The 25,254-nt window shown below is 36.6% G+C and overlaps 2 protein-coding genes across 17 annotated transcripts in view; one reads left to right on the top strand and one right to left on the bottom strand.

The window, feature by feature from the left end:
• LOC123793446 (uncharacterized) overlaps nt 1-25,254 on the bottom strand; it is a 386,505-nt gene that overhangs the window by 733 nt on the left and 360,518 nt on the right. For 3 of the 16 annotated variants that reach the window (XM_087857801.1, XM_087857804.1, XM_087857806.1), the window contains 2 exons: nt 9,522-9,673; nt 147-180 (listed from right to left, as the gene is read on the bottom strand). In XM_087857801.1, the coding sequence (XP_087713927.1) occupies nt 147-180; nt 9,522-9,673 (186 nt within the window). Of the gene's footprint in view, nt 1-140; nt 181-4,531; nt 4,623-9,521; nt 9,674-12,454; nt 13,559-14,667; nt 14,751-25,254 lie in introns of those variants that run through there. The other 13 variants (XM_087857816.1, XM_087857788.1, XM_087857811.1 and 10 more) reach the window with 10 other exon arrangements.
• LOC123778677 (uncharacterized) overlaps nt 1-25,254 on the top strand; it is a 177,951-nt gene that overhangs the window by 97,857 nt on the left and 54,840 nt on the right. The window lies entirely within an intron of this gene.

Genomic DNA, 25,254 nt, shown 5'->3' with positions numbered 1-25,254 from the left:
TTGTCACTATACCTTCCCTAAAGTAATTTTTTACCATGGAATAATATTTCTGATAAATATTATTTATCAAAATAATACAATAAAGTAAAAATTAAAAAATTAATAAATGAAATAAAATTATATATATATATATATTTTTTTTTTACCTCTTTCTTTTCCTTAGATGTTTTCTTTGCAGGTCTAAAAAGAAAAAAACCAATTCTTTTCAGGCAAACATTAAATACTTAAAATACAAAGAATATCTAAATCATATCTAAACATATTATTAATAATATTAACAAAACATTAAGATCAAATTGACAAAGAGCAAGGGAAAATCATAATGTTACTTACATTATTTGATACAAAGAAATATACCACACTTTTTTGTTAGCATTTTCAATAAAAACAAGCTTTTAGTGGCTCTAAAACCGATTTGCAGGGTTCAAACTAAATTCTTATATGAAAGAAACCCTTTCTTAATAATCATGATAGTAGTGTTTTGAGGATTTACTGTGCAGCTACTATGCATTATTATGAACACTTCACTACGTCTCTAGGTATTTTAAGCCTCACAACAATCTTATAAACGTAGGTAATTATATTAGGTATTTTACACAGGAAGAAAAGGAGGCACAGAAATAAGGAACTTCCCCAAGCCCATACAGCTGGTCAGGAGTAGACCCAGAATTCAAATCCAGGATATCTGCCTTCAAAGCATGTGTTTTACAATATGTGGTGAGAGTAATATTTAAGTGTTTCTAAGTAATATGATAGCAAATGAATCTATTATTATTCCATTCCTACCTCTAAGTATAAATAACAATTTCTGAATCTTACACATTTTTTTTTAAATAAAAAGACGTCATACTAGGCCATATTTAAAATCTACTTTCAATAAACTAAAGATTTGCTTCTTCTAAAGAAGTTCATCAATGGGCATTCATTTATTCATTCAAATGTTTATTCACGAACACACACTTACTGAGCACACAATATGTGTCAATGACACTGTTGGTACAGGAACCACGGCTTTTGTAATTTGGAACTTTATCCAAAAGTAATAATCTATGATAGATTAATAGTTTATTTTGCAATTGTAAATAAATAAAAGCTTTCCCCTTTCCCCAGATCTAAACAAACATTAACTTAATATAAACAGATACTTCAAAGTCCCTAACAAAATCATAGCTATTCATGATACTGTCAAAGGCACCGAATATCTGAAATCATCAAGGAATGATTAGTTCTATTCAGAATGGCCTAAGTGTTTGCATATTTACTATTATATATATTTTTTTAAATCTATGAATGATAATATCTGCACATTCGATTATATGAGAATACTTCACGGTGGAACCAGTTCTGAATAAACAACTTCTTGCCCCAAAACTACATGAATAGGAGTACTAAGGACAATTACTATAATCTTTAAAAGATAATGTAATACAATCAATAAGCTTTCCAACATTTGGAAATGTCAACAAAATTAAATTAAATAACCATGTCTATCTCTATTGGATCATTTCCAGCAGCATACAAACATACTCTAAAAGCTCCCATCTTAAAATGAAAAAAGAAAGAAAATCCCCATGAATTCCACATTCTTTTTCAGTTATCATCCATTTCTCTGTTACCTTTCCCCGTAAAAATTCTCTAAGGAGTGTTTATACTTATTCATTACAGTCCAGCTTCCATGGTGACTACTAACTGCTCCTTGTCAAAGTCACTTGTCCTCATCTTAACCTATCAAGCAGTGTGTCTGATATACTTGAATATTTCTTGCCTTAGCCTGTACCGACACTACAGTGTTTTATTTCCTTAAAAAGTAATCACTGCTAGAATTCCTTCAGAGGGAAATAATTTACATATTTTCCCTTCCTTCATCCTGATCCATTTCACTTAAACGGCTGTCGTCATTCACTTGTAGTGGACAATAAGTCGGGGAGTCAGACTTCTCAAAGCGGGGTGTAATCAGAGATTCTTCTGATGTCCATTTTTCATTTTCATCTTTCCTTGCTTCCTTTATACTCAAACGAAGATCACTACTTTAAAAAATCCAGTTAAAGTAGCCATTAAAAAGCCATTTTTTAAAAAGATTTTATTTATTTATTTATTTATTTATTTATTTATTTATTTATTTGAGAGAGAGAGAGAGAGCATGAGCACAAGCAGGGGGAACGGCAGGCAGAGGGAGAAGCAGACTCCCCACCGAGCACAGAGCCTGACTTGGGGCTCAATCCCAGGACCCTGAGATCATGACCTGAGCTGAAGGCAGACACTTAATCTTAGACTGAGCTACCCAGGTGCCCCAAGCTAATGTATTCTAATAATGTTACCATAACGAATAAAAAAAAACAATTTTTTGTAAAATCCTGTTACCCGTCTCAATTCATTTATTTTTTTAAAGATTTATTTATTTATTTATTTGACAGAGAGAGAGAGAGAGACAGCCAGCGAGAGAGGGAACACAAGCAGGGGGAGTGGGAGAGGAAGAAGCAGGCTTCCCGTGGAGGAGCCTAATGCGGGGCTCGATATCACAACCCCGGGATCACGCCCTGAGCCGAAGGCAGAGGCTTAACGGCTAAGCCACCCAGGCGCCCCATCAATTCATTTATTAATTCACAGAACAGTTATGAAGTCCAACCATTTATAAGGAAATATACATTCCTTGCTTCGAAGACAGATAAATATACAATTATAACACAACATCATTTGTGGGGACAAAACTACTATGGACCTCTTTGTAGGAGCTGTGGAATCAAGCACCATATACCAAGGGACCTAGAAAAAGTCTTGCCTACCATGCATCGGATAACAGGCACACTCACTACATTCCCAGCTGTGGAACTAGCAATAGCCCATAAATTGGCTTCAGCCCCTTCCTCTCAGCTACATCTGGGAGCCCCTGGAAAACACTGTCTTAGATAATCACCCATGGGTGAGAGAGGTTTTCTGGAAAACCAGATTTCCTGCAGAAAAGTTTCAGCACACCACCGGAGGAAAAAAAAAAGAAAAAAATCAGGTTTGGACACACTGGAAAGGTAATCATTAAAGACTACTTCAAATGCAAAGACAGCAATGCAAAACTTCAAAGAATATAAAAAGTCAAGGAAATATGACACCACCAAAGGATCACAATAATCTTCCAGTAATCGATCTCAAACACATGGAGATCTGCAATGTATATCTAAAAAAGAATTCAAAATGGCAGTTTTAAGGAAACTCAATGAGCTACAAGAAAATACAAAAAGCCAACTCAGGGGTGCCTGGGTGGCTCAGTCAGTTAAGCAGATTCTGCTTGTCCCTCTCCCTCTGCAACTCCCCCTTGCCCCGCTCACACACACGCTCTCTCCAAAATAAATAAATAAATAAATACAATCTTAAGAATAAAAAGCCAGTTCAGTAAAATGAGAAGAACACTATATGAACAAAAGGAGAAGTTTAATAAAGAGTTGGAAGGGCGCCTGGATGCCTCGGTCGGTTAAGGGTCTGACTCTTGGTTTCGGCTCAGGTCATGATCTCAGGGGCTTGGGATCCAGGCCCGGGTCTGCTAGAGATTCTCACTCCCTCTCTCTGTCCCTCCCCTGACTTGCTCTCTTTCCCGCTCTCTAATAAATAAATAAAATCTTTTTTTAAAAAAGACCTGGAAATAGTAAAAAAGAACTAAACAAAAATTCTGAAGCTGAATAATATAGGGAAGGAAATGAAAAAAAACAACAGAAACCACTGACAGGAAAATGGATCCCCGCAAAATCTGTGAATTTACAATTTTCAAATTTTAACTTTCAAATGATCCAATCAGTGGAGAACAAAGAAAAACAGAATGAAAAAGAGTGAGAAAAGCCTACGTAATTATGGAATACCACTAAAAGAAACAATGTGTAAATTATTGCAGTTCCAGAAGGAGGAGAGAGGGGAAAAAAAGACATAAAGCTTCAAGAAGTCATGGGTGAGAACACTCAAACCTAGGGAAACATTTGGACATCTAAGTTTATGAAGCTCACACATCACCAAACAAACTCAACTTAAAGAGATATTCTCCCAAACACATTATAATAAAACTGTCAAAAATCAAAACCAAAGAGAGAATCTTAAAAGCAGCAAGAGAAAAGAAGCTTGTCACCTACAAGTGAACCCTCATAAGGCTATTAGCAATTTCTCAGCAGAAACCTTACAGGCCAGGAGACAGAGGGATTACATATTCAAAATGCTGAAAGAAAAGAACTGCCAACCAAGAATACCATACTGAGCAAAATTATCCTTCAGAAATCAAATCAAATCAGTAAGTTGGATACACATTAATATAATGAAAAAAATTATATGATCATCTCAATATGTGCAGACCAAGCATTTGACAAAATTCAACATCTTTTCATGATAAACACTCTCAATACAGTGGGTACCAAAGTATCACAGCAGCAATGTCCACAAGAGCCAAACTGTGGAAGGAGCCGAGATGCCCTTCAACAGATGAATGGATAAAGACGATATGGTGTATATATATATATAATGGGGTATTACTCAGCCATCAGAAAGGATGAAATCTTACCATTTGCATCGACGTGAATGGAACTGGAGGGGATTATGCTGAGTGAAATAAGTCAGTCAGGGAGAGGCAATTATCATATGGTTTCACTCATCTGTGGAATATAAGAAACAGCACAGAGGATCATAGGGGAAGCGAGGGAAAACTGAATGGAAAGAAATTAGAAGGGGAGACAAACCATGAGGGACTCTTAACTATGGGAAACAAACTGAGGGTTGCCGGAGGAGAGATGGGTGGGAAGATGGTGTAACTGGGTGACAGGCACTAGGGAGGGCACTTGTGATGAGCACTGGGTGTTGCATGCAAGTGATGAATCACTAAAGTCTACCCCTGAAACCAATAATACAATATATGTTAACTAACTTGAATTTAAATAACATCTAAAAAACAAAAAAGAAACAAGTAATATCATGAAAAGGCAACTTACAGAATGAATGAAGATATTTGCAAGCCATGAATCTGAAAAATGGTTAATATCTAAAATATATAAGGAATTCATATAATCTGAGAGCAAAAAACAAATAATTCAATTAAAAACTGGGCCAAGCACCTTAACAGGCATCTTTCCTCAGAAGATATTCAAATGGCCAACGTTACCAAAAAAGGGGCTCAACATCACTATTCATCAGGGAAATGCAAATCAAACCACAATGATACACCCATCACCTCACACCTGTTAAAGTGGCTTTCATCAAAAAGACAAGAGATACCACTGGCAACGTTGTACAGAAAAGGGAATCCTTGTACACCATTATGGGACTGTAAACTGGTACAGCCGCTCGGCAAAACAGTGTGGAGGTTCCTCAAAAAACTAAAAATGGAACTATCATATGATCCAGTAATCCCATTTCTGGGAACGTATCTGACGAAAATGAAATCATTTCTCAAAGAGGTATCTGCACGCCTATGTTTACTGCAGCATTATTTATAGTAGCCAAGACACGGAAACAACCTAAGTGTCCATCAATGGATCCGGGGATTTAAAAAATGTGGTATGTATTTACAAGGGAATATTTTTAGCCACAAAAAAGAGGGAAACCCTGCCATTTGTGACAACATAAATGAACCTGGAGGGAATTATGCAAAGTGAAATAAGTCACACAGAAAGACAGATACTGTATGATCTGACTTACAGTGGGATCTTCAAAAAAACAAATTTACAGACTGGTGGTGGGCCAAAGGGTACAAACTTCCTCTTATAGGACTACTAAGTTCTGAGGGTCTAAAGTACAGAATGCTGATTACAATTAACAATACTCTATGATACATTGGGAAGTTGCTAAGAGAGTTGCTAAAAAAGAAATGATAATTATGTGAGGTGACAGAGTTATTAACACTATTATCATTTTACAATATAAAAGTATATTAAATTAATACAGGTATACCTTACACTGACACAGTTATCTGTCAATTATACCTCAATAAATCTGGAGAAAATTCAAAAATACTCATATGCCATTATATACCACTCAAAAATTGCAATAACCTGATTAATTTTGTTTGAAAAGAAAATGATTTGGGGGTGCCTGGGTGGCTCGGTCGGTTAAGCCTCTGCCTTCAGCTCAGGTCATAATCTCCAGGGCCTGGGATCTAGCCCTGCATCAGGTTCCCTGCTGAGCTTCTCCCTCTCCCTTTGCCCCTCCCTCCTGCTCCTGCTCTCTCCTTCTCTCTCACAAATAAATAAAAAAATTTTTTTTAATTTTCTTAAAGAATATGATTTGGTAAGTTTTGTATACTTTCAGCCTACTATTTAATCCTAATATAAAAAGTTAGATTTACCAACAGAAAATTATAATTACCTTTTCACGGACTAAATGCATGCAAGAGAATATTATTCGCAAATAGCTACATAAATTTACAAAAACACTGAAATTTCCCACAGGAGATTATCAATTTAGGAATTGAACATGAGCCCCTAAGAGCACTGAAAACACAAACAAAGCGAGCAATTATTGTTTTAAAACTGTTCCACATATAACTCTCCTAGTTAAAATTTAACACCAAAAGGGGCGCCTGGGTGGCACAGCGGTTAAGCGTCTGCCTTCAGCTCAGGGCGTGATCCCAGCGTTAGGGGATCGAGCCCCACATCAGGCTCCTCCGCTATGAGCCTGCTTCTTCCTCTCCCACTCCCCCTGCTTGTGTTCCCTCTCTCGCTGGCTGTCTCTATCTCTGTCGAATAAATAAACAAAAAATCTTAAAAAAAAAAATTTAACACCAAAAAAGAAGGATCTTCCTGAAAGCAATTATTGAACAATTCTTCTTGACCCAAATTTCAACAAGAAATCTATAATTACAGAATATGAAATCGCTTTCATTTTGAACACAGCTGATAGAAACAACTTTTAAATAGAAAACATCTAGTCAGTCACCTCAAACTTAGGGTGGGGGGGGGACACAACTATGAAGCCATGGTAACAAGAAGCCACCACAACCAGTTTTAAATGTGTGTAATTGATCAATGCCCGCTGGCCTCACTCAACAACCAAGCAATGTCAGCTCCTCCCTTCTAAAAGAAAGCCTAAAGAGGGGACAAAATCCCTCCGATACACATGGCTTGAGTGCCAACCAATCGACCAGTCTCACCCAAATTACCATGGTGTTTCAGCTGATGACAAGCCAGTTAATTCTCTGGAAGTCCCCCAAACCTTAAACTCTACTCTTCCCAAACCCTGTATAAGAATAGCGGACTGCTCTGTCAGAAAAGACTGTAAGCCATCAGCAGAGCTCTCTTACTAGTAGGCAATAAATTCCAACTTCATCTTTTTATTTCGGATATTGAGGGCTCATAATCCTCTGGCAAGAATTTTTAAAGCCCTATAATAATTTACCACCATATTTCATTTTCCTTAATAAAATATAAATGAAGTTTGCTATTCCTTTGATCCATTTTATCATGATTAAAACTAACATAAATACCAGTAAAAAAATAAGTAGCAAGTAACCACAGTATTGGGCCCCCCAAATTTAAAAAATTGCATATAACTGGCAGGTTAAATTGTCAGAACGGACCCCTGTCAAACTTTCCTTTTGTTTACGGGAGAATTAGTATCATGTTAAAAACAATACATGGAGGTGAAACGCCATTCACTCAATAAACATTTATTGAATAGAACTACATATGCTAGAACATTTTCTAGGCACGACAGGTGAAATAAAATGACATCTGAGAAATTACGTCTAGATTTATTAAAGTGAAAATCAGTGGTAACCTTTCAAAAATCAGTTCTGGAGTAGTGGGAGTGAAAATTGCTAGAGACAATTCCAGAGCAAATGGGAGGGAAATCAGGATCAGTGAGTGTACACGGCTCTTTTAAGGACATCATAGCTAAGTGGAATGATCATAGATAATTTTTCTTTTTAGTTTAGTTCAATCCTTACACAATGATGATGTAGTATTTTTGTAACAGTTTGAAGTTTTTAAAATTACATACATGTAGCATTAAGTGTTTCTTAAAAAAATGACAGACCAAGGGGATGCCTGGGTGGCTCAGTCGGTTAAGTCTCTGACTCTTGATTTTGGATCAGGTCATGATCTCAGGGTTTTGGGATCGAGCCCCGCATGGGGCTGGGCTCTCAGTGCCAAGTCTGCTTGTCCCTCTCCCCCTGCTCTCTCTCTCTCTGATATAAATAAATAAAATCTTAAAAAAAAAACAACCGCAGGCCAAGCCATTAAATAATTCACAAAATTATACATCCAAAAGACTCCTTAAAAATTTTCTAGATATGTATTATATAACCCGATTGTCATTTTTTCTCATGCTTAGAAAGACCACAGAAAAACTGTTGAGTTTCAACAGCAGTGTTTCATGCTTGATAAAAATCATCTAACTCTAGGATATCATCTACTATTCAAAATAATTAGTCATATTAAACTTCTACAAGAGAAGTAAAAGGAGTTTGGAATGCAGAAAATATTCCTATTTTGTAAACTAAATTTTTATCAATTATAAAATACGAAGTCACTGTTGAAAAATCTGGTGTGGTGCATGTAGAAATATATTCTCTTTAAAAGGGAAGGATAACAGCATGCATGCAAGGAACCTTAAAAAGAAGATTCACTGCATTAGCAACATCTTGGCTTACAGCACAGGGGTCATCAAATCAAATGTTTACATAGAATATGGGACAAATCGCTGTATGAAATCTCTTGGTAATATTCAGATCAATCCGAGGGCCCAACATTTGATCACTCCTGCATTAGGAACCAAAACCAAAAACCTAGTAACTAGCAATTTTGTTGGTAATTATGTTAGAGCACCAGTGTAGCAGGTAACTTCCTCTTGCAACTCAGCAGATAGTAACAGTATTCTAAGATTTGCATAAGACATGACATGAAGCCAAACACTTTAAATATACTTTGTTAAACAATCAGTACACTGTAGACCTAAATTCATTTTTTCAAATGGTCACATACTATTTTGTCTTATACGGGAGAAAATTGATGGCTATTTACACTAGCTCCAACTTTTTGATATGAGAATGCCATAATACATATCCTTAACATATCTGTCATATTTTATACATATAATAATGTATAATAAATGTCCTTAGAATGTATGTGTGTGTGTGTGTGTGTGTGTGTGTGTGTGTGTGTGTAGTGTTTGTGTGTGTTTACACAAGTCATGTTTTCCTATAGGATCTAGTCCTGGCAATGAAGCCGTTGGGATAAAGGGACAGCATATTTGAAATTTTTGAAACACACTGGTAAATCACCCTGCAGGAAGGATTTACCAATTTCATCTAACAGCAGTGTATAAGAATGCCTTTTCCCTCACATCTGCTAATTTTGGTTATTATTTTTTTAATAAAATATTTATCACTATGACTGCAAAAAATGGTATCTCATTATTTGCATTTTTCTGATTAGCACCCAGGATGGAATCGCCTTACTAAAAATATAAAAAGTTGTTAATCATGAATGTTAGCTCCAACTAGAATTTGTTTCCTAGGAAAATAGTAATTACCTACTATTTACATATTGCTATAGGCTTACCCATCAGAATCTTCATCTTCCATAATAGGACATAGGTGGTTATCAGTTTTTCCACTCGCTCTTTGTTGAATTAGTCCAGGAGCAGCAGCGGCATATATGCTTTCTGATACTGCCAATTTATCACTTTCGTGCCTCTTCCTTTCTTCAACCATCTTTAAAAGAAGTTTGATACTAAGGATAATTGTTACTACTTTACTCATTAAAAAGAACTTTTTCATTAATTATAAATTTTTTAAAGATTTTATTTATCTATTTGTCAGAGAGAGAGACAGAGCACAAACAGGGGGAGGTGCAGGCAGAGGGAGAAGCAGGCTCCCTGCTGAGCAAGGAGCCCGATGCAGGACCCAGTCCCAGGACCCTGGGATCATGACCTGAGCCAAAGGCAGATGCTTAACCGACTGAGCCACCCAGGCATCCCAGAACTTTTTTTCATTAATTCATTCATTTGACTCCTCGTTTGTCATAATTGTAATCGATAAAAATATTTTGTGTTTAACTTTATCATTACCAGTAATTGCAATTTTTATAAATTCTGCTTCATTTCTATTTGAATAAAAACAGCGTAATTGGGACATGTGGGTGGTCCAGTTGGTTAAGCATCTGCCTTCTGCTCAGGTCATAGGGATCGAGTCCAGAGTCCAGCAGCCAGCTCCTTGCTCAGCTGGGAGCCAGCTTCTCCCTCTGCCACCACCTCCCCCTGCTTGTGCACTCTCTCTCGCTCGCTCTCTCTCTGACAAATAAATAAAATCTTTAAAAAATAAATAAATAAAATTTAAAAATGGAAACAGCAGAATTTTCCAAAATTTTAAAAAGGGCTTTCTACATTTTGTATTCATATCCACACTTTGATACCTAACATTCCCCACCCCACCCCACCTGACCAGCAGATACAAAGAAATAAAAAGACAAAGACACAAGATTTGTCATCTTCTGTCTTTACCACCTGGATTTTGCATAAACAGCCAGATTTAAAGGATGTGACATTGTAGCGCTCCAGGCACAAATAAGAAGCTTTCCTCTTTCTGCACTGAGCTATTCTTTCCCCAACTGCCTTTTACAATTCTTTTCTCATTTGGATCCTAGGGTTATCAAAAATTGACAGTGTTCATTAAAATATATGAACCAAAGGTCACCACAACACAAAAAGAACAGAGCGAAACTGATGTTAGTGTAGAATTTTGGGAAATGAGTCATGCTCCCCAAATTCCACATTCAATAACCATAACACTTTTTAGCTAGAGGGTATAAAAGTAACTATCAACTTCAATCCCATTTTCTGCTGATAATGGGAGTAAAACCATAAAAGGTTCAATGATTTGGCCAAAGTTCCTAAAGTGGCATTGCCTAGCATTTTATGGCACCAAAAGAGATGATACAATTCCTTAATGCTGAATCAGGTAAGTTATCAAATTCATTAAATTAATCAGATATATTAAAAGTGTGACCTTGACACAGTAAGTTAATACCTTAACTGGGGACGAGGTGCTTTGCTACTTTTTCTTTTAAAGGAGGCGATCTTGAGATTTTTGTCTATTTGTAAAATTCAATTCACCTCAAAAGTCAGTTTTCTCCCTTCAAGTGAAATACTGAAGATTTGCTGAAGGTTTATGCTACTACCTACATTATAAAAATCATACACATCAAATGTACCATACTTTATTAAACACAATACGAAGGTTTGACTCAACAGAAACATGTGAGAATGGTGATTAAAAAAAAAATGTGGAGGGGGTGCCTGGGTGGCTCAGTCAGTTGGGTCTCTGACTCTTGATTTTGGCTTGGGTCATGATCTCGGAGTCGTGGGATGGAGCCCCATATTAGGCTCTGTGATCAGTGGGGAGTCTGCTTTTCTCCCTCTCTCTCTCTCCCTTTGCCCCTCGCCCTGCTCATGCTCTCTCTCTAAATAAATGAATCAATCCTTAAAAATAATTCTGTTTAAAAATAAAGGGAAAAAAGTGATGAAATACAAATATTTGTTTTTAAAAATATCTCAAAGTGGTCGTGTTGGAATTCTAAGTTCCAAGAGTGAGTAAAGCAGAGAACATTGCACATACTGAAACGATAAATAGAAGCAATAGATTGGTTTAGCTCAAATATTTGTTTATATCCTTTCTCTTAGTCATTGCTTCTTTCCCATTTTATTGTTTATGGAAATGCAACTTATATTTAAGCCAACAGATAAAAATAAAAACCCCAGAGATGGGGCACCTGGGTGGCTCAGCAGTTAAGAGTCTGCCTTGGGCTCAGGTCATGACCCCAGGGGCGTGGGATCGAGGCCCACATCAGGCTCCCTGCTCAGCAGAGTCTGCTTCTCCCTTTCTCTCTCCATCTGCCTCTCCCTCTGCTCATGCTCATAACATGCTTTCTCTCCCTCTCAAATAAATAAATAAATAAATCTTTTAAAAAAACACGCTAGAGATTATTATATGTTTTTTAAAGATTTATTTATTTTAGAGAGAGAGAGCATGAGCAGGAGGGGCAGAGGGAGAAGGAGAGAGAAACTAAAGCAGACTCCACACTGAGCGCAGAGCCCAACGCGGGGCTTGATCTCACAACCCTGAGATCACGACCCACGCCAAAACCAAGAGTCAGATGCTCAACTGTGCCACCCAGGCACCTCAAGATAACTGCATTTTTTAAGCCATTTTCTTTACCGTTAGTTTGGTTCATGAGGTCACACGGTACCTAGCTAAATTAGTTTCCCAGTTCATATGCCACTTGGGAGACTGACAGAGAAACTTAAGGAAAAGAAATCATAAGAATGCTTCCTGCACTCCTATCATTTACATAGCAGAAATCATCTATTTCCAAACACAATTACATATTTAGACAACCCATCTTATACACAAAGTTTTTTCATAAGTGGAAAATCAAAATGGCTCAGATAATGATAAAGAGAAAAAACAAGACAACAGCAGTAAAGTGAATTCTACCTCTTTTTGAAGTTGAACGTTCTCATTTTCCAATGACACGAATTCTACCAGTAACAGGCCCATCTCATTCACACACTTTAGTATATCTGGCTGTAATCCTTCACTTCGATAGACTTCTGATGTTCTGTAACTACATGATGGAGAAGAACTCACATGTTCTAATTCAGGTTCCATGCTTCTATAGTTATTAGTACTGTCGTTATCTGCATTTAGTGGCTTCTGAAAGGAGTCTTTTGTTTTCTTGTAAGTGTTTGTAACAGCAGAAATATTGTGCCTTTTCATTTGAACCATTTGTCTCATTTCATGGAAGCACGCAAGCCAAAAATCAAAAAGCCTTCTTAGATCACTAGACGGAGGTATACATCCAACGTCTAATTTACAATTAGTGCTATTTTGGTTCATACTTGCTGACATTCCCATATCAAATTCTTGGTCCTCTTTCACTTCAAACGTAACGAGTGGGTTCCTTACGTTTTTATTTTCTGTATCACTATTAAAACCCTCATTTTTGTTAAAAACGTGCTCAATGTCTAGTGTACCATTTTCACAGTCTGATTTATTTCCACTGGATGAAATATTAGAAGATGACTGGCAAGCATATGCCAAGGACCCAGAGTTTGGACGAGAAAGAATGACCTTTTTGACACTAGGCTCTTTTTGTTCAGGAAATGCCTGAAATACTACAGGGACAGGCACTGCAAATGCATCTTTTTTCTCACAACCAAGTCCATCATTTGTTAAATGAGAAGGTATTTCCTTTAAGTTTGCTCCTTCTTTAAAGTTACCATGTCGTGATTCTTCTTTAGGATAAGTAGTAATTTTGTCCTTTTTACAAATTGCACCAAATTTCCGCTTTAACTTACTGGTGATGAGTTTTACATTAGTTTTCCACTCTAATTTGCCTTTTCTGTTCCACATTTTCTCATCCTTTTGCACAGAAGGATGTACTGAATATACAGATAGATCATCCTCTCTATCACATTTCTTATTCATTTCTGGTTCTTGAGCCATTTTTTGTAGATGCAAAAGTGGAATGTTACCTTGATGGATCTGATTTTCAGATGTCTTTTCTGCCAGGATACATGTTTGTAAAATAACTTTATCCTTATGTAATCAAGTATGGACAAAGAAAAATTAGAAAACAATTAAAATTTAACTGTTAAATTTCTTAAGCTATGTTAGGCTGCTCCTAAGTCACTGGATTGTCACTAAGAAGTGAGAAATAACTCACCCTAGCCTAAGACAGAAGAAAAACATAAATCCATAAACTTCATTTTGTCAGTTTTTTGGAACTAAACAATTCATTACATGTTACAGCTACCAAAAAAGGAATTAGATGATTTCTAATGCTACAAACTTAAAACACTTTATCTCACCATACCTTAAATAGTGAGCCCCTACAGTGCATGTGAGGATATTTTTTGAAGATTAATAACTAGAGAATAGGCAAATGTTAAATTATTAGAAGCCAAAATCAATTAACAGCAATCAGAAAGAAAACCAAATTCCTAAATTTTAATTCAAATTCTATACTATGATAGTGTTATACGTCACTATACATTATCTGCTTGTATCCAGCTCTAATATATTGTAATGCCCACTGAGTGGATACAAAAAATTTAATAAGACTCACTGATTTCCTATGCTGAAATGAAATAACTGAAAAAGTTATTATTACTCAAGCACAAAGGTCCCATCCTGGAAGGAATGACTCTACAATAGGCAATTGTGTTGATTTTATGACCCCGCTCTCTGAAGTCAACTACACAGAGATCACAAGGCAAAATAAATCTTTAATCTGGGCATTAGTGACTGGCAGTACACAACTGCACATTTTGAACCACTAAGAATAATTACTCCTACATGAATCTAAGTCAGCAGTCATTATTGTCACACTGCTCATAATTTAACTACTTACACAGATGATTCAATATTTGATGTTACCTTCTTTATCATGTAAAAATTACAAAAATGCAAGCAAACAATATTCATGAATTTTTTTTGTCTCAATTCCAAGGATAAAGTTTAGCTGTAAGTTACTACAAATTCTAACAATATTTTAAGCTTTGTAACTTGTAAAATTTTAGAAAAACTATTAAATTATAATCTGTTGACTTCAATATGTCCGTTCAAAAGATAATTTCGTTTGAGCTAGGTTACATTATTAAAGCAGGGAAAACCATATAAAATCAGAAATCTAAATTTTTACATACCTGCAGGTGGTTATTTTCCCTTTCACCCTGTCTTTCTTGCTCTTCTTCTGATGTCATTTCTAAGTTTCGTTCTGCTGACAAGTCTATATATTTAGTAAAAATGGACTACTTTTAGCATGGTTAGATAAAAGTTATAACCTCCATAAAAATAGAAAATAACATTTTATCGATTACGAGTTTAAATTACACTCTTTAGCTGAATATTTACTTGAAGAAATACTTTTCATTATCGAAAACTTCAACAAACCATTTGGGAAATCCTAAATGTCACCAGGTTAAAGGCATACAAACATCTCAAAGATTCATTCACAAATTCATCCACCTAACATCCATGAACAAAACAACCAGAAACAAAATTTGAAAAGACAGCAGAAACATATAAAATCTCAACAGACTATTCTTCACCTTATAACAGTACCTCTGAAACAACACCCTAAGCTTCAACTACATTATTCGTGGTTGCCAAAATTACTAGTACTTTTGATGCCACTATCAGTGTACAACCTTCCCACGGGTGTATGTGCCTGATGAGTGTAAACATTCCTGAAATGTTTTCCTCTACTACTTGACAAATTTCTTTACACCTTTTAGGACACAGACTGCTATATGTAAGTCATCCTTGATTATGGCTATCCTTCCCCAGATAAACAGGTGTCTCTTTCTTTGGGGCTACCTTAGTACTTTACAGATTTTTCTAGCGTATCTTCACCACCTGAACTGCTAATTACTTCTTTATATATCTATTTCTTTTGCTCCTACACTGTGTGGAACAATCTCTCTCTCCCTCTCTTTTCAGAGAGGGAGAGGGGGAGGAGCAGAGGGGGAGAGAGAATCTTGACCAGGCTCCATGCCCAGCACTGAGCCCCAAACAGGGCTCGATCTCACAACTCTGAGGTCATGACCTGAGCTGAAATCAAGAGTTGGACACTCAACCTACTGAACCACCAAGGCACCCCTGTATGGGACAATCTCTCAAATCATCTCTGTGTAAACAGTCTTTATTTTACTCACTCATTTTTTACCGAATTCCCACTGAGTGCTAGGCACCCAGGTTTAAAGAAGCATGTAGATAAAAGGTGTCAGATAAAAGGTGGCACCCAGGTTTAAAGAAGCATGCAGATAAAAAGAAAAACAATGGTTTTTCTAGAGATAATGCCTGAACTGAGACTACAACAGTGAGGTCAGCCAGATTCAAAGGGGTTAGAAGGTAGAAAATGGGGACAGTAGGCAAGGCTGTAGTAAGACAAGGGAGAGAAGCCCACAACAGGGTAAATACTTGTCTAAACTACAGGGATCCAAGAGGAAGACATCACCAGCAGTTCAGAATGCCAGAGAAAAGGGCAGACAGCAGAAAGCATCAGACAGCGTTTGGAAGAATTCAAGATTGTGAAAGCTTTATATGTAATTTTAAGATACCCGGACACAAATGTTTTTCCAACAGTAGTTCATAATCATATTTGCGTTTGAGACAGATCACTCTAAATGCCGCGGAGAGCAATGAATTTGAGGGGCATTGTAATAAAAGATGGGAGATGAATTAGAAGACAGTAACACAAAATAAAGATGAAGCAAGCACACCTGAACTGACAGAATGGTTCCAGAAATAATCAGGATATAAAATTATCAGGGCCCAGGACAGAATAAATCTGTACTAATTGAATAAACACACTATCTTGGATTCCTAGAGAACTAACTTTGCTCATTACCTTATAAAAGGCATCAAGTGAGAAGAGAAATAATCTACATGAACTGTTTTAAGTTGCTTGTATTTATTTTTTAATTTTTCTCTTTCGTATCTTCCTGTGTTACAGGAGCCTGTAGGTGTTTTGTCTTAAAAGTCCTGCTTCTTGGATCCACCAAGCTCAGGAAGAAGTAACAGCAAACAAGTCAATTGTATAGGTAAACAACTTTGAATTCATTGCCTGTACTCACTACTCTAGGAGCTAACTGAAAATCTTTTGAAAATACAGTGTTAATTCTACAAGTAAAGAAAGAACATAAAACTACAGGGGTGAAAAAAATACTGTACTCTTTATTAGTACAGACCTGATCATATGAGAGAAAAGGCACTGAATTAACTGGTACATTAAGTAGAGCACACATTAGATGTGGTTCATCAATAGACGGAGTCTCTTAGAATTAAAACTGATTTTCCATAGATCATTTTTAAATGATATAGTACTATTTAAAACCAATATTCCATTTATTCATTAAAAATAATAAAGGAGGGCGCCTGGGTGGCTCAGCTGGCAAAACAGCTGCCTTCGGCTCAGGTCATGATCTGGGATTCCTGGGATCGAGTCCTCCATCAGGCTCCCTGCTCAGCTGGGAGAGTCTCCTTCTCCCTCTGCCCCTCCTCCCACTCGTTCTCTCAATCTGTCTCTCTCAAATACATAAAATCTTTAGATAATAATCATAATAAGAAAGGGACACCTGGGCGGCTCAGTGAGTTAAGCGTCCGTCCGACTCTTGATTTCAGCTCAGGTCATGATCTCAAGGTCCTAAGATCAAGCCCCCCATCAGGCCCGGTGCTGAGCATGGAGCCTGCTTGGGATTCTCTCCCTCCCTCTCCCTCTGCCTCTCCCTCCCTCCCCACTTTCTCTCTCTAAAAAAAATAAAAATAAGAAAGCAAGGAGATGGACTATGCATACAGAGCTGAGAAGGTGATAACTACATAGTAAATCCTCAACGATTCCCATTACTGCTGGGAAAGCCAACTCTAAAATAAAGTCATAGAGAATACAGGAAATAGTCTAATATTTCGTTTGGGAAGGTGCTTTTATTAGGTACAGTGAATATAGTTTAACCAATACTTGTGAATTTAGAGCTATAAAAATAAAGCTAAGAAATTATGTTTTGAGTAAGCAATCTTTAGATTGCTACCTAGTATTCTCAACTGGCTCCAAAGTTCTAAATATAATCTTGCTACCCGCTCTCAAGCGAATGCAAAAAACTAGCCTAAAGGAAATTACTTTCTCCTCATTCTTATTCATATGTTGTTTTGCTTAGAGCAAGAATGCAAATGTCTTGCTAAAAGATATTCTGTTTGGTTGTAGGTTGCAGAAAAGGAGTAAACACAAAGTAATTTTTGCCACAAAATTAGTTTTGAAAAATCAGAACTATGGTGAAGTCATGGAGAGGTTGAATTCTCTATGATTCTTTATTACCTTCTTTGCGCTCTCTGGTTTCTGGTGGCTGTGATTCACACAGGTCGTGGAGTTTATAATTCTCTAACAGAAACACAGCTCCAATATTATTCATCTTTTCTTTATCTACTAAGGTCGTCTGTCCAAATTCTGTGGGTGCTGACTGAATTTTGGTCATCGATTGTGATATAGATGGGCACCTATCATCAACCTTCAAATCCCTGTATCTTTGACAAGTCTCATTATTCTGGGTCAAACCAGTGGACTCCCAATTGGACAAATCGGAAAACAAAGTTTCATTTATTAGAATGTAAATAATAAGACAAACTTGACTAATCCGTATAAACTCTTTTGTCAAAGAAGCAGTCCCATGTCCTGTTCTTCTCCCACACATACTACTGCTCATTCATAACTTACTGTATTTTACATGTCCTCTACTTGCCATTCACACAGATGAATTTAACTGTCTCTCATGTTTTTTATTCTCTAGTATTACATATTTTAACTCACTCACCAAGCTCTATTACATATTCTGTATTCCCTAAGGACTTTTGTTCATTAGTAATTAAGATTTTCCAAGGTATGAATTATTTTAGTAACAACATTTATGTCTAACCATTTATTTTATGTTTAAATACGCACCCTGTGTTCTACAGACATGGGTTTTAAAACATTTTCAACGAATGGTACTACCTTAATTACAATGACATGGTCTTTCCTCAATGCACCAATATCTTCAGAAATTTTTAAGCCTTGGATAAACATCATAAACTTACATGAGAAAAGCAAGCCTCGGGTGATCTAATCATTTCCAAGTAAAAACAGAATGAGTCTCAGTCCACAGCAGATCCAAAAACTACAGTGCCATGAAACAGGAAATGTATAACAAAACTATTTTCCTTTTTTTTTAAACAAGATTGTCTGATTTAAGCCTCTTAAGGCTAGTGAAAGAAAAAAGCAAGAAATGCAGAAACGAAACCTTAATGCCCATTTCATCACAAGGGTCCCTTTATCATTTTGCATCCATGACCCCTGTGTATGGTTTAAAACAGTCCTCCCGTGTCTTCTGAGAATCCGGAGTTCCAAAGTCCATCCATTCACAGGGTCCAAGAGGTCAAAACTGTTTTCACAATAATGCTAAATGTTATTTGACATTTTCACTCTCATTCTCTTATTACGTGTACGGTCAAGTTTTCTAAAGATATGATACGTGATAGTATCACAAGTCACATGATTAGTGGGTCATAGCTCGAATGGCTAACAATGTATGATTGTGTATGCTTGTATTTTAAATGTTTGTTTTAATTTCTAATATTGTAAATATCAACAGATGCAACCCACTAAAGCAGAAATTCTTTGGAATTCCTAATAATTTTTAGATAGTATAAAAGGACCCTAAGGCCAATAAGTTTCAGAATTACTGTTTTCAAAGATTGTGTCTGACAAATATTAAGATCTACCTAACTACTTCCCACATTTTTAATAATCAAAGATACCATACACACACACACACACACACAAACAGACACACACAAACAGACACACACACACACACACACACACATACACCATGTCTGCTAATAACATCTATTTGGCTTCAGATGACCAACAAAACAACACTAAGATGAAATAAAATTAAAACACAATTGACATGACAGCTAGTGAAGATTTACTCTAGATAAAGATCAGAATTCATATAAACATTGAACACTGGCGAAACCTTAGAGTCTACTAATAATTTCTAGGAATCCTTAGGAAGTAAAGGGATTCGAAACTAGAACTTTAGGATTTCAAAACATAAAAGTACAAACTTGAGCTAAAACTTCATTCTTAAAATCTCTTTTTCTTATGCTTGTAAATATCTTTTGTTCAAACATGGATATCAACAATGATATCTACCTTATTTATGTCAAATCCGTCAGTTAAATTTGCCATTAACCCCCCAAAAAATCAGAATAAGAAGAGGGTAAGCATTGAATATTTTACTGTACTTCCTTCCACCATTAAATTTGTATTGTACAATTTACCTGACTTTGATGTGTCTTTTTTCTTAATCTCTATTGTTTTATTACGAACAGAAGCCTTCACCTCAATGATCGGCTGAATGGGTATTGAAACAATATGATTAAGACATAATGTACATTTCATTCAATTTCTAATTAAAAATACAAATAATGCTGAACTTACCAATAACGTAAAGGCAATTAACACATTTTGTATATTACATGTCTTATATACTGTGTTCTTACAATAGAAACTAAAGAAAAGCCTATTAAGAAAATCATAAAGAAGAGAAAATACATTAACAGTACAGTACTGTATGGAAAAAAAATCTGTAAGTGGACACACAATTCAAACCCATCTTGTTCAAGGGTCAACTGTATACCTATACGGTGTCACTGAAACTTAACATACCCCAAATTAGAAATCCACTTTCCCATTCTAACTTTCCCATTCTTCTCCTGACACTAATGTCATTTATTTTTTGTCCTTCAGAAATCTTCACATTTAAAAAAGTGTCCTCAATATACACCAAATCACTAAAGACTGCTGTGATCATTTTTGTCTTATATTTCTATAGCACCCTTTACAGTTTACAAAGTGTTTTCACATTTGTTACCACATTTGTTCATTACACATACCAGAGAGGTAGGTATGAGTACCATTTCTATGAATGAGGTCACTGACATTCAAACAGGTTAAACAAGTTTCTCTGGGATCCCACAACTACCAAGTGACAGAACCAGGATGCTAGCATATCTCTTGACTTCAAATATGGTGCTCACACCATGTGTAGCACCTGCCTGTGCTAAGAGATCAGGCCCTTTAATCCCCTTCTATAGTCTATCACCTTAGAATAGGCCATCATTAATTTATACTTGTTTCTACAAGTATGGCTGCCACAAAGATACTCAATGCATACTATTTTAACTATCTGAAATGGTTTTTAGCTATTAAAACATCAGTAAAGCAGGGGAGCCTGCATGGCTCAGTGGGTTCTGGGATCTAGCTCCATGTGCTCAGCGGGAAGCCTGCTTCTCCCTCTCCCTCTGCCCCCCTCCCCGCCCCCTGCTCATGCTCTCTTCCTCTCTCTCTCTCCCCCTCTCTCTCTGAAATAAATAAAATCTGTTTAAAAATAAATAAATACAACACCACTAAACCAAATTGTTATTACAATCCCAATGCTCCTTGTAAATCTACTTGACAATCCAAATATAATACTTTCAGGGGCCCTGGATGGCTCAGCCGGTTGAGTGTCGAACTCTTCGAGTCAGTTGGGCTCTGCACTCAAGCGTGGATTCAGATTCAGATTCTCTCTCCCTCTCGCTCCCGCCCACTCACTCACTCTCTCAAATAAATAAATAAATAAATAAATAAATAAATAAATAAATAAATAAAATCTTTTAGAAATGTGTATATATATAATACTTTCATGTCCCAGGCATTATCGTTTCAAGTTCCGGCTATAAAAAACTATAATCCAAACTCTTTCTAGATCTCATTAGCAGCTTTGCACATCCATATACACCACAGAATCATACATTTGGCCCTAGGCTGGCCTGGACCAATTCTTTAGTTTTTTAGATATCTTAATTTCAAAACCCAAACTAATTCCTTTTCAGTTCTAAGCCTCAGTTTTCTCCAATAATACTACACAGCTTTTGTTAAGTTAAGCTTGCAAATTAGCAGAACTGTATTATGCTATATCATTATATTTACACATAATGATTTTGTCAATTACAGGTAAAAGGATAAGGAAATACTTTTTATGGGCAAACACACAGACAAGAGAGTAAAGCCTAAGCATTCCTTTCATGTTTTCACATCACTCAACGCTTATATTGTAAAACAAGAAGAAGAAAACAGTACCTCAGAATGCCAAGGTGATTCTCTATCTTCCTCTTCTCCCAATCCTATTACCATAACTACAAAATATAGTCACAGATACATTAATGAGAACATGTATCATTATGAATTTCAAACATATATACAAGCCTATCCGTATTTAAGAATATTCCAATAATATAAAAGGGATAGGAGTAAGATTTTCAGAGCTGAAGTATTTTCAAGAAGAAAAAGTTGGTAGTCATCGGGATACTTATAAAGAAAGACAGCAAAAGAAAAATACCTTAATGAAATGGAAAACATATCTGGATCTACAGACTTACAGATTGTGATGTACCAGCACTTAAGCATAGAAAAAGATTCATAGATGTTCACTCACTTACCATCTCCATTATTTTTGGATGCTCTATCAGCAGAAGTCAAGTTGTCATTAACTGTTTGCTCTCGTGGAGCACTTTCCGTATCAATCCCATTGTCCTTTTCCCCAATTGCTGATAGCACCTCTCCGTCCTATAAAAACAACACAAAACAAAACCCACCTTCAGAAAACATCACATTAATTCAATTGCTCGCTCACTCACTTACTCAAGAAAGACAAATACATACCGGCTCTGTCAAGTCATAGGCACTATCCTGGGACAAGTTGGAAATAGAAAGAAAAGACAGAGACTACCCTATATGCTAGTAGGACCAGAGATGGACGAAAACAGGTAAGAACACAGAGTATCATTTACTAGTTCTACAGGTGAGGTGAATGAAGCACAGCGAAGGCACAAAAGAGAAAACAGCTGTATGTGGGAAGCTCAGGAAGTGCTGCAAAGATAGGGCTGTATCTTGAAAGACAGACAAAGTGCACAAGGAGGGTGTGAAGGGCCTTCTAGAAAAGGTAGGAGGAGCAAAAGGATGAACTATGAAATAACACAGGAAGTGACGATAGCTAGAGAATGTGGCAAAACTGGAACACACTTTTTGGGAATGGGATACAGACATGTAATTGGAAAATCAGGACTGAACCAAAAAGGTGTCATGCTAGAATTTGAACTTTCTCCTTCATGTCATGGGTATCCACCAAATAAGCGGAGAAGTTACATCATCACAAACATATTTAAAAAGGTCACTCTGACAGCAATGTCAAGATGAACATAAAGGAACCAAAACCAGAAGAGCATTTCAAAATTATAGGTGAGGGGGTGAATTATGTTAATAAGATATGAAAAATGGTAAGCAGGGAGAAAATACTGAATGTGGTGAATGACTGTGCTAAATTTTTTTTTTGTTTTTTAACTTATTTCTTTTTTAGATTTTTGTTGATTGATTGATTGATTGATTGGTCAGGGAAAGAGAGAGAGAGCACAAGCAGGAGGAGTGGCAGGCAGAGAGAGAAGCCGGCTCCACGCTGAGCAAGGAGCCCAACCCGGGACTGGATCCCAGGATCCTGGGATCATGACCTGAGCTGAAGGCAGATACTTACTTAACCCACTGAGCCAGCCAGGTGTCGCTTTTCTAATTTAAATTCAATTAATTAACATATAATGTATTACTGGTTTCAGAGGTAGAGATGTGGTGATTGTTTTTTAAAAATTTATTTATTTATTTTTAGAGAGAGACAGTGTGCGCATGCAGGGGAAGGGGCAGAGGGAGAGGAAGAGAGAGAATCCTCAAGCAGACTCCCTACTGAGTATGGAGCCAGACATGGGGCTTGATATACCAGGACCCCGAGAACACGACCTGAGCCAGTCATGAGTCAGATGCTTAACCGAGTGAGCCACCCAGGTGCCCCTGGATATAGCAATTTCGGGGAAGTTTGGAGTCCAGGATTTTTCCTGCTTCAGTGTTTCGGTGGTGCCATACACTAGCATGGGGAAAACAAATGACAGAGCAGATTACAAAAAGTCAGGGAAGTGGGAAAGGTCATAAACGATGTTTTCAATCCGGGACATACCAAATTTGAAGCACCCAGGAGACTTAAGAAGAAAGTTATAGACAAATACATTTGAAGTAGGAAAAAAATGACATTGCTCAGGAAAATATAATTAATATAATTACACATATTTAAATATAAATATAACAAAATATAATTGATATAAGTAAATAATGTAAACCTACACAGAACTCTGAAATTTTCAGAACAAAAATAAAGGTAGGGGGAAAAAGCCATGGGATTCAATATTTCAATTATATACTTCACATTAGTTTCAAGGATAGAAAATACACTTTTATTAACATAGGCAAGTTAATGGGCACCTGGGTGGCTCAGTTGGTTAAGCATCTGACTCTGGATTTTGGCTCAGGTCATGATCTCGGGTTTGTGAGACTGAGCCCCACATCAGGCTCCATGCTCAGTGGGAAGTCGGCTTCTCTCCCTCTCTCTTCCTCTCCCTCTTACCCTCTCCCCCCACCACACACTCCCTCTCTCTCTCGCTCTGAAATAAATAAAACTTTAGGAAAAAAACATACGCAGGCAAGTATTCATCTCTGTAATGAACAGCATTTTAAAGATTAATAAAAAGATTTAATCGCAAAACACCGATTTAAGATTTTATAAGAATACTCCTTTTTAAAAATCAATCTTAAAAGATTTAAATTGTGGGGGTTCCTGAAGCGCAGTCCTTAAGCGCCTGCCTTCGGCTCAGGGCGTGATCCCGGCGTTCCGGGATCGAGTCCCACATCAGGCTCCTCCACTGGGAGCCTGCTTCTTCCTCTCCCACTCCCCCTGCTGTGTTCCCTCTCTCGCTGGCTGTCTCTCTGTCACATAAATAAATAAAATCTTTAAAAAAAAAAAAGATTTAAATTGTGGAAGAGAAATACTTATGGGATCACAGCATTTTGAGGCATTTTTAAGTACTACTATGATTTATGAAAAAAAAGATAAAACCCCATTTTAAAATTCACATGGTTTTCTTATATGAACTGTGACTAGCAAACTAATAGCTCTAATTTCCTATCTACGAATACAAGACGGTAGTTAAGGACTGGAGAAAGAACCTAGTACTAAAAAATTAATAATCATGACCATCCGAGCTGAATGTTTTAAAGACTCCAAATACATGCATGATTATCAAGCAGGGCCCAATATTCACATGAGGAAAGAAGAAAGGGACCAAAAAAATCCAATCACCAGTATTTCTGAGGTTCAGATTCAAAAGAATTCACACATTAAATTTAACAACTACGTGCGTGCCTGGCTGGCTCAGTCGGAAGGGTGTGTGACTCTTGATCTCAGGGTTGTGAGTTCAAGCCCCGTGTTGGGTACAGAGATTACTCATAATTTTTAAAACCTAAAAAAATCCCCAAGAATTAACAACTAGGAATACTAAAGTTTCCTGGGAATAATATAAAATGTATCCACTATTGGAGATACTTGAAAAAGTAAAAATCATCTTCCAGAAATAATTCTGTACACTCTGTTGGTAACCTTTCCTTCCTTATGACTCTACGATGACAAATAGTTCATATTAGAAAAAAACTTATAAATTGTGAGTTCATTCATTTGATGTCTTTGTATGTATCTATTATATGCAGATATAATTAAAAATAAATAAATCAGAATCCAGAAACCATTTTCTCCTTTAAGAGTGTTGCAGCTTAAAATTTA

Source organism: Ursus americanus, chromosome 31 (assembly GCF_024610735.1).
Source record: "Ursus americanus isolate L20-20 chromosome 31, mUrsAme1.1.p, whole genome shotgun sequence".
Lineage (NCBI taxonomy): Eukaryota > Metazoa > Chordata > Mammalia > Carnivora > Ursidae > Ursus > Ursus americanus.
This window is presented reverse-complemented; position numbering and strand designations above follow the sequence as displayed.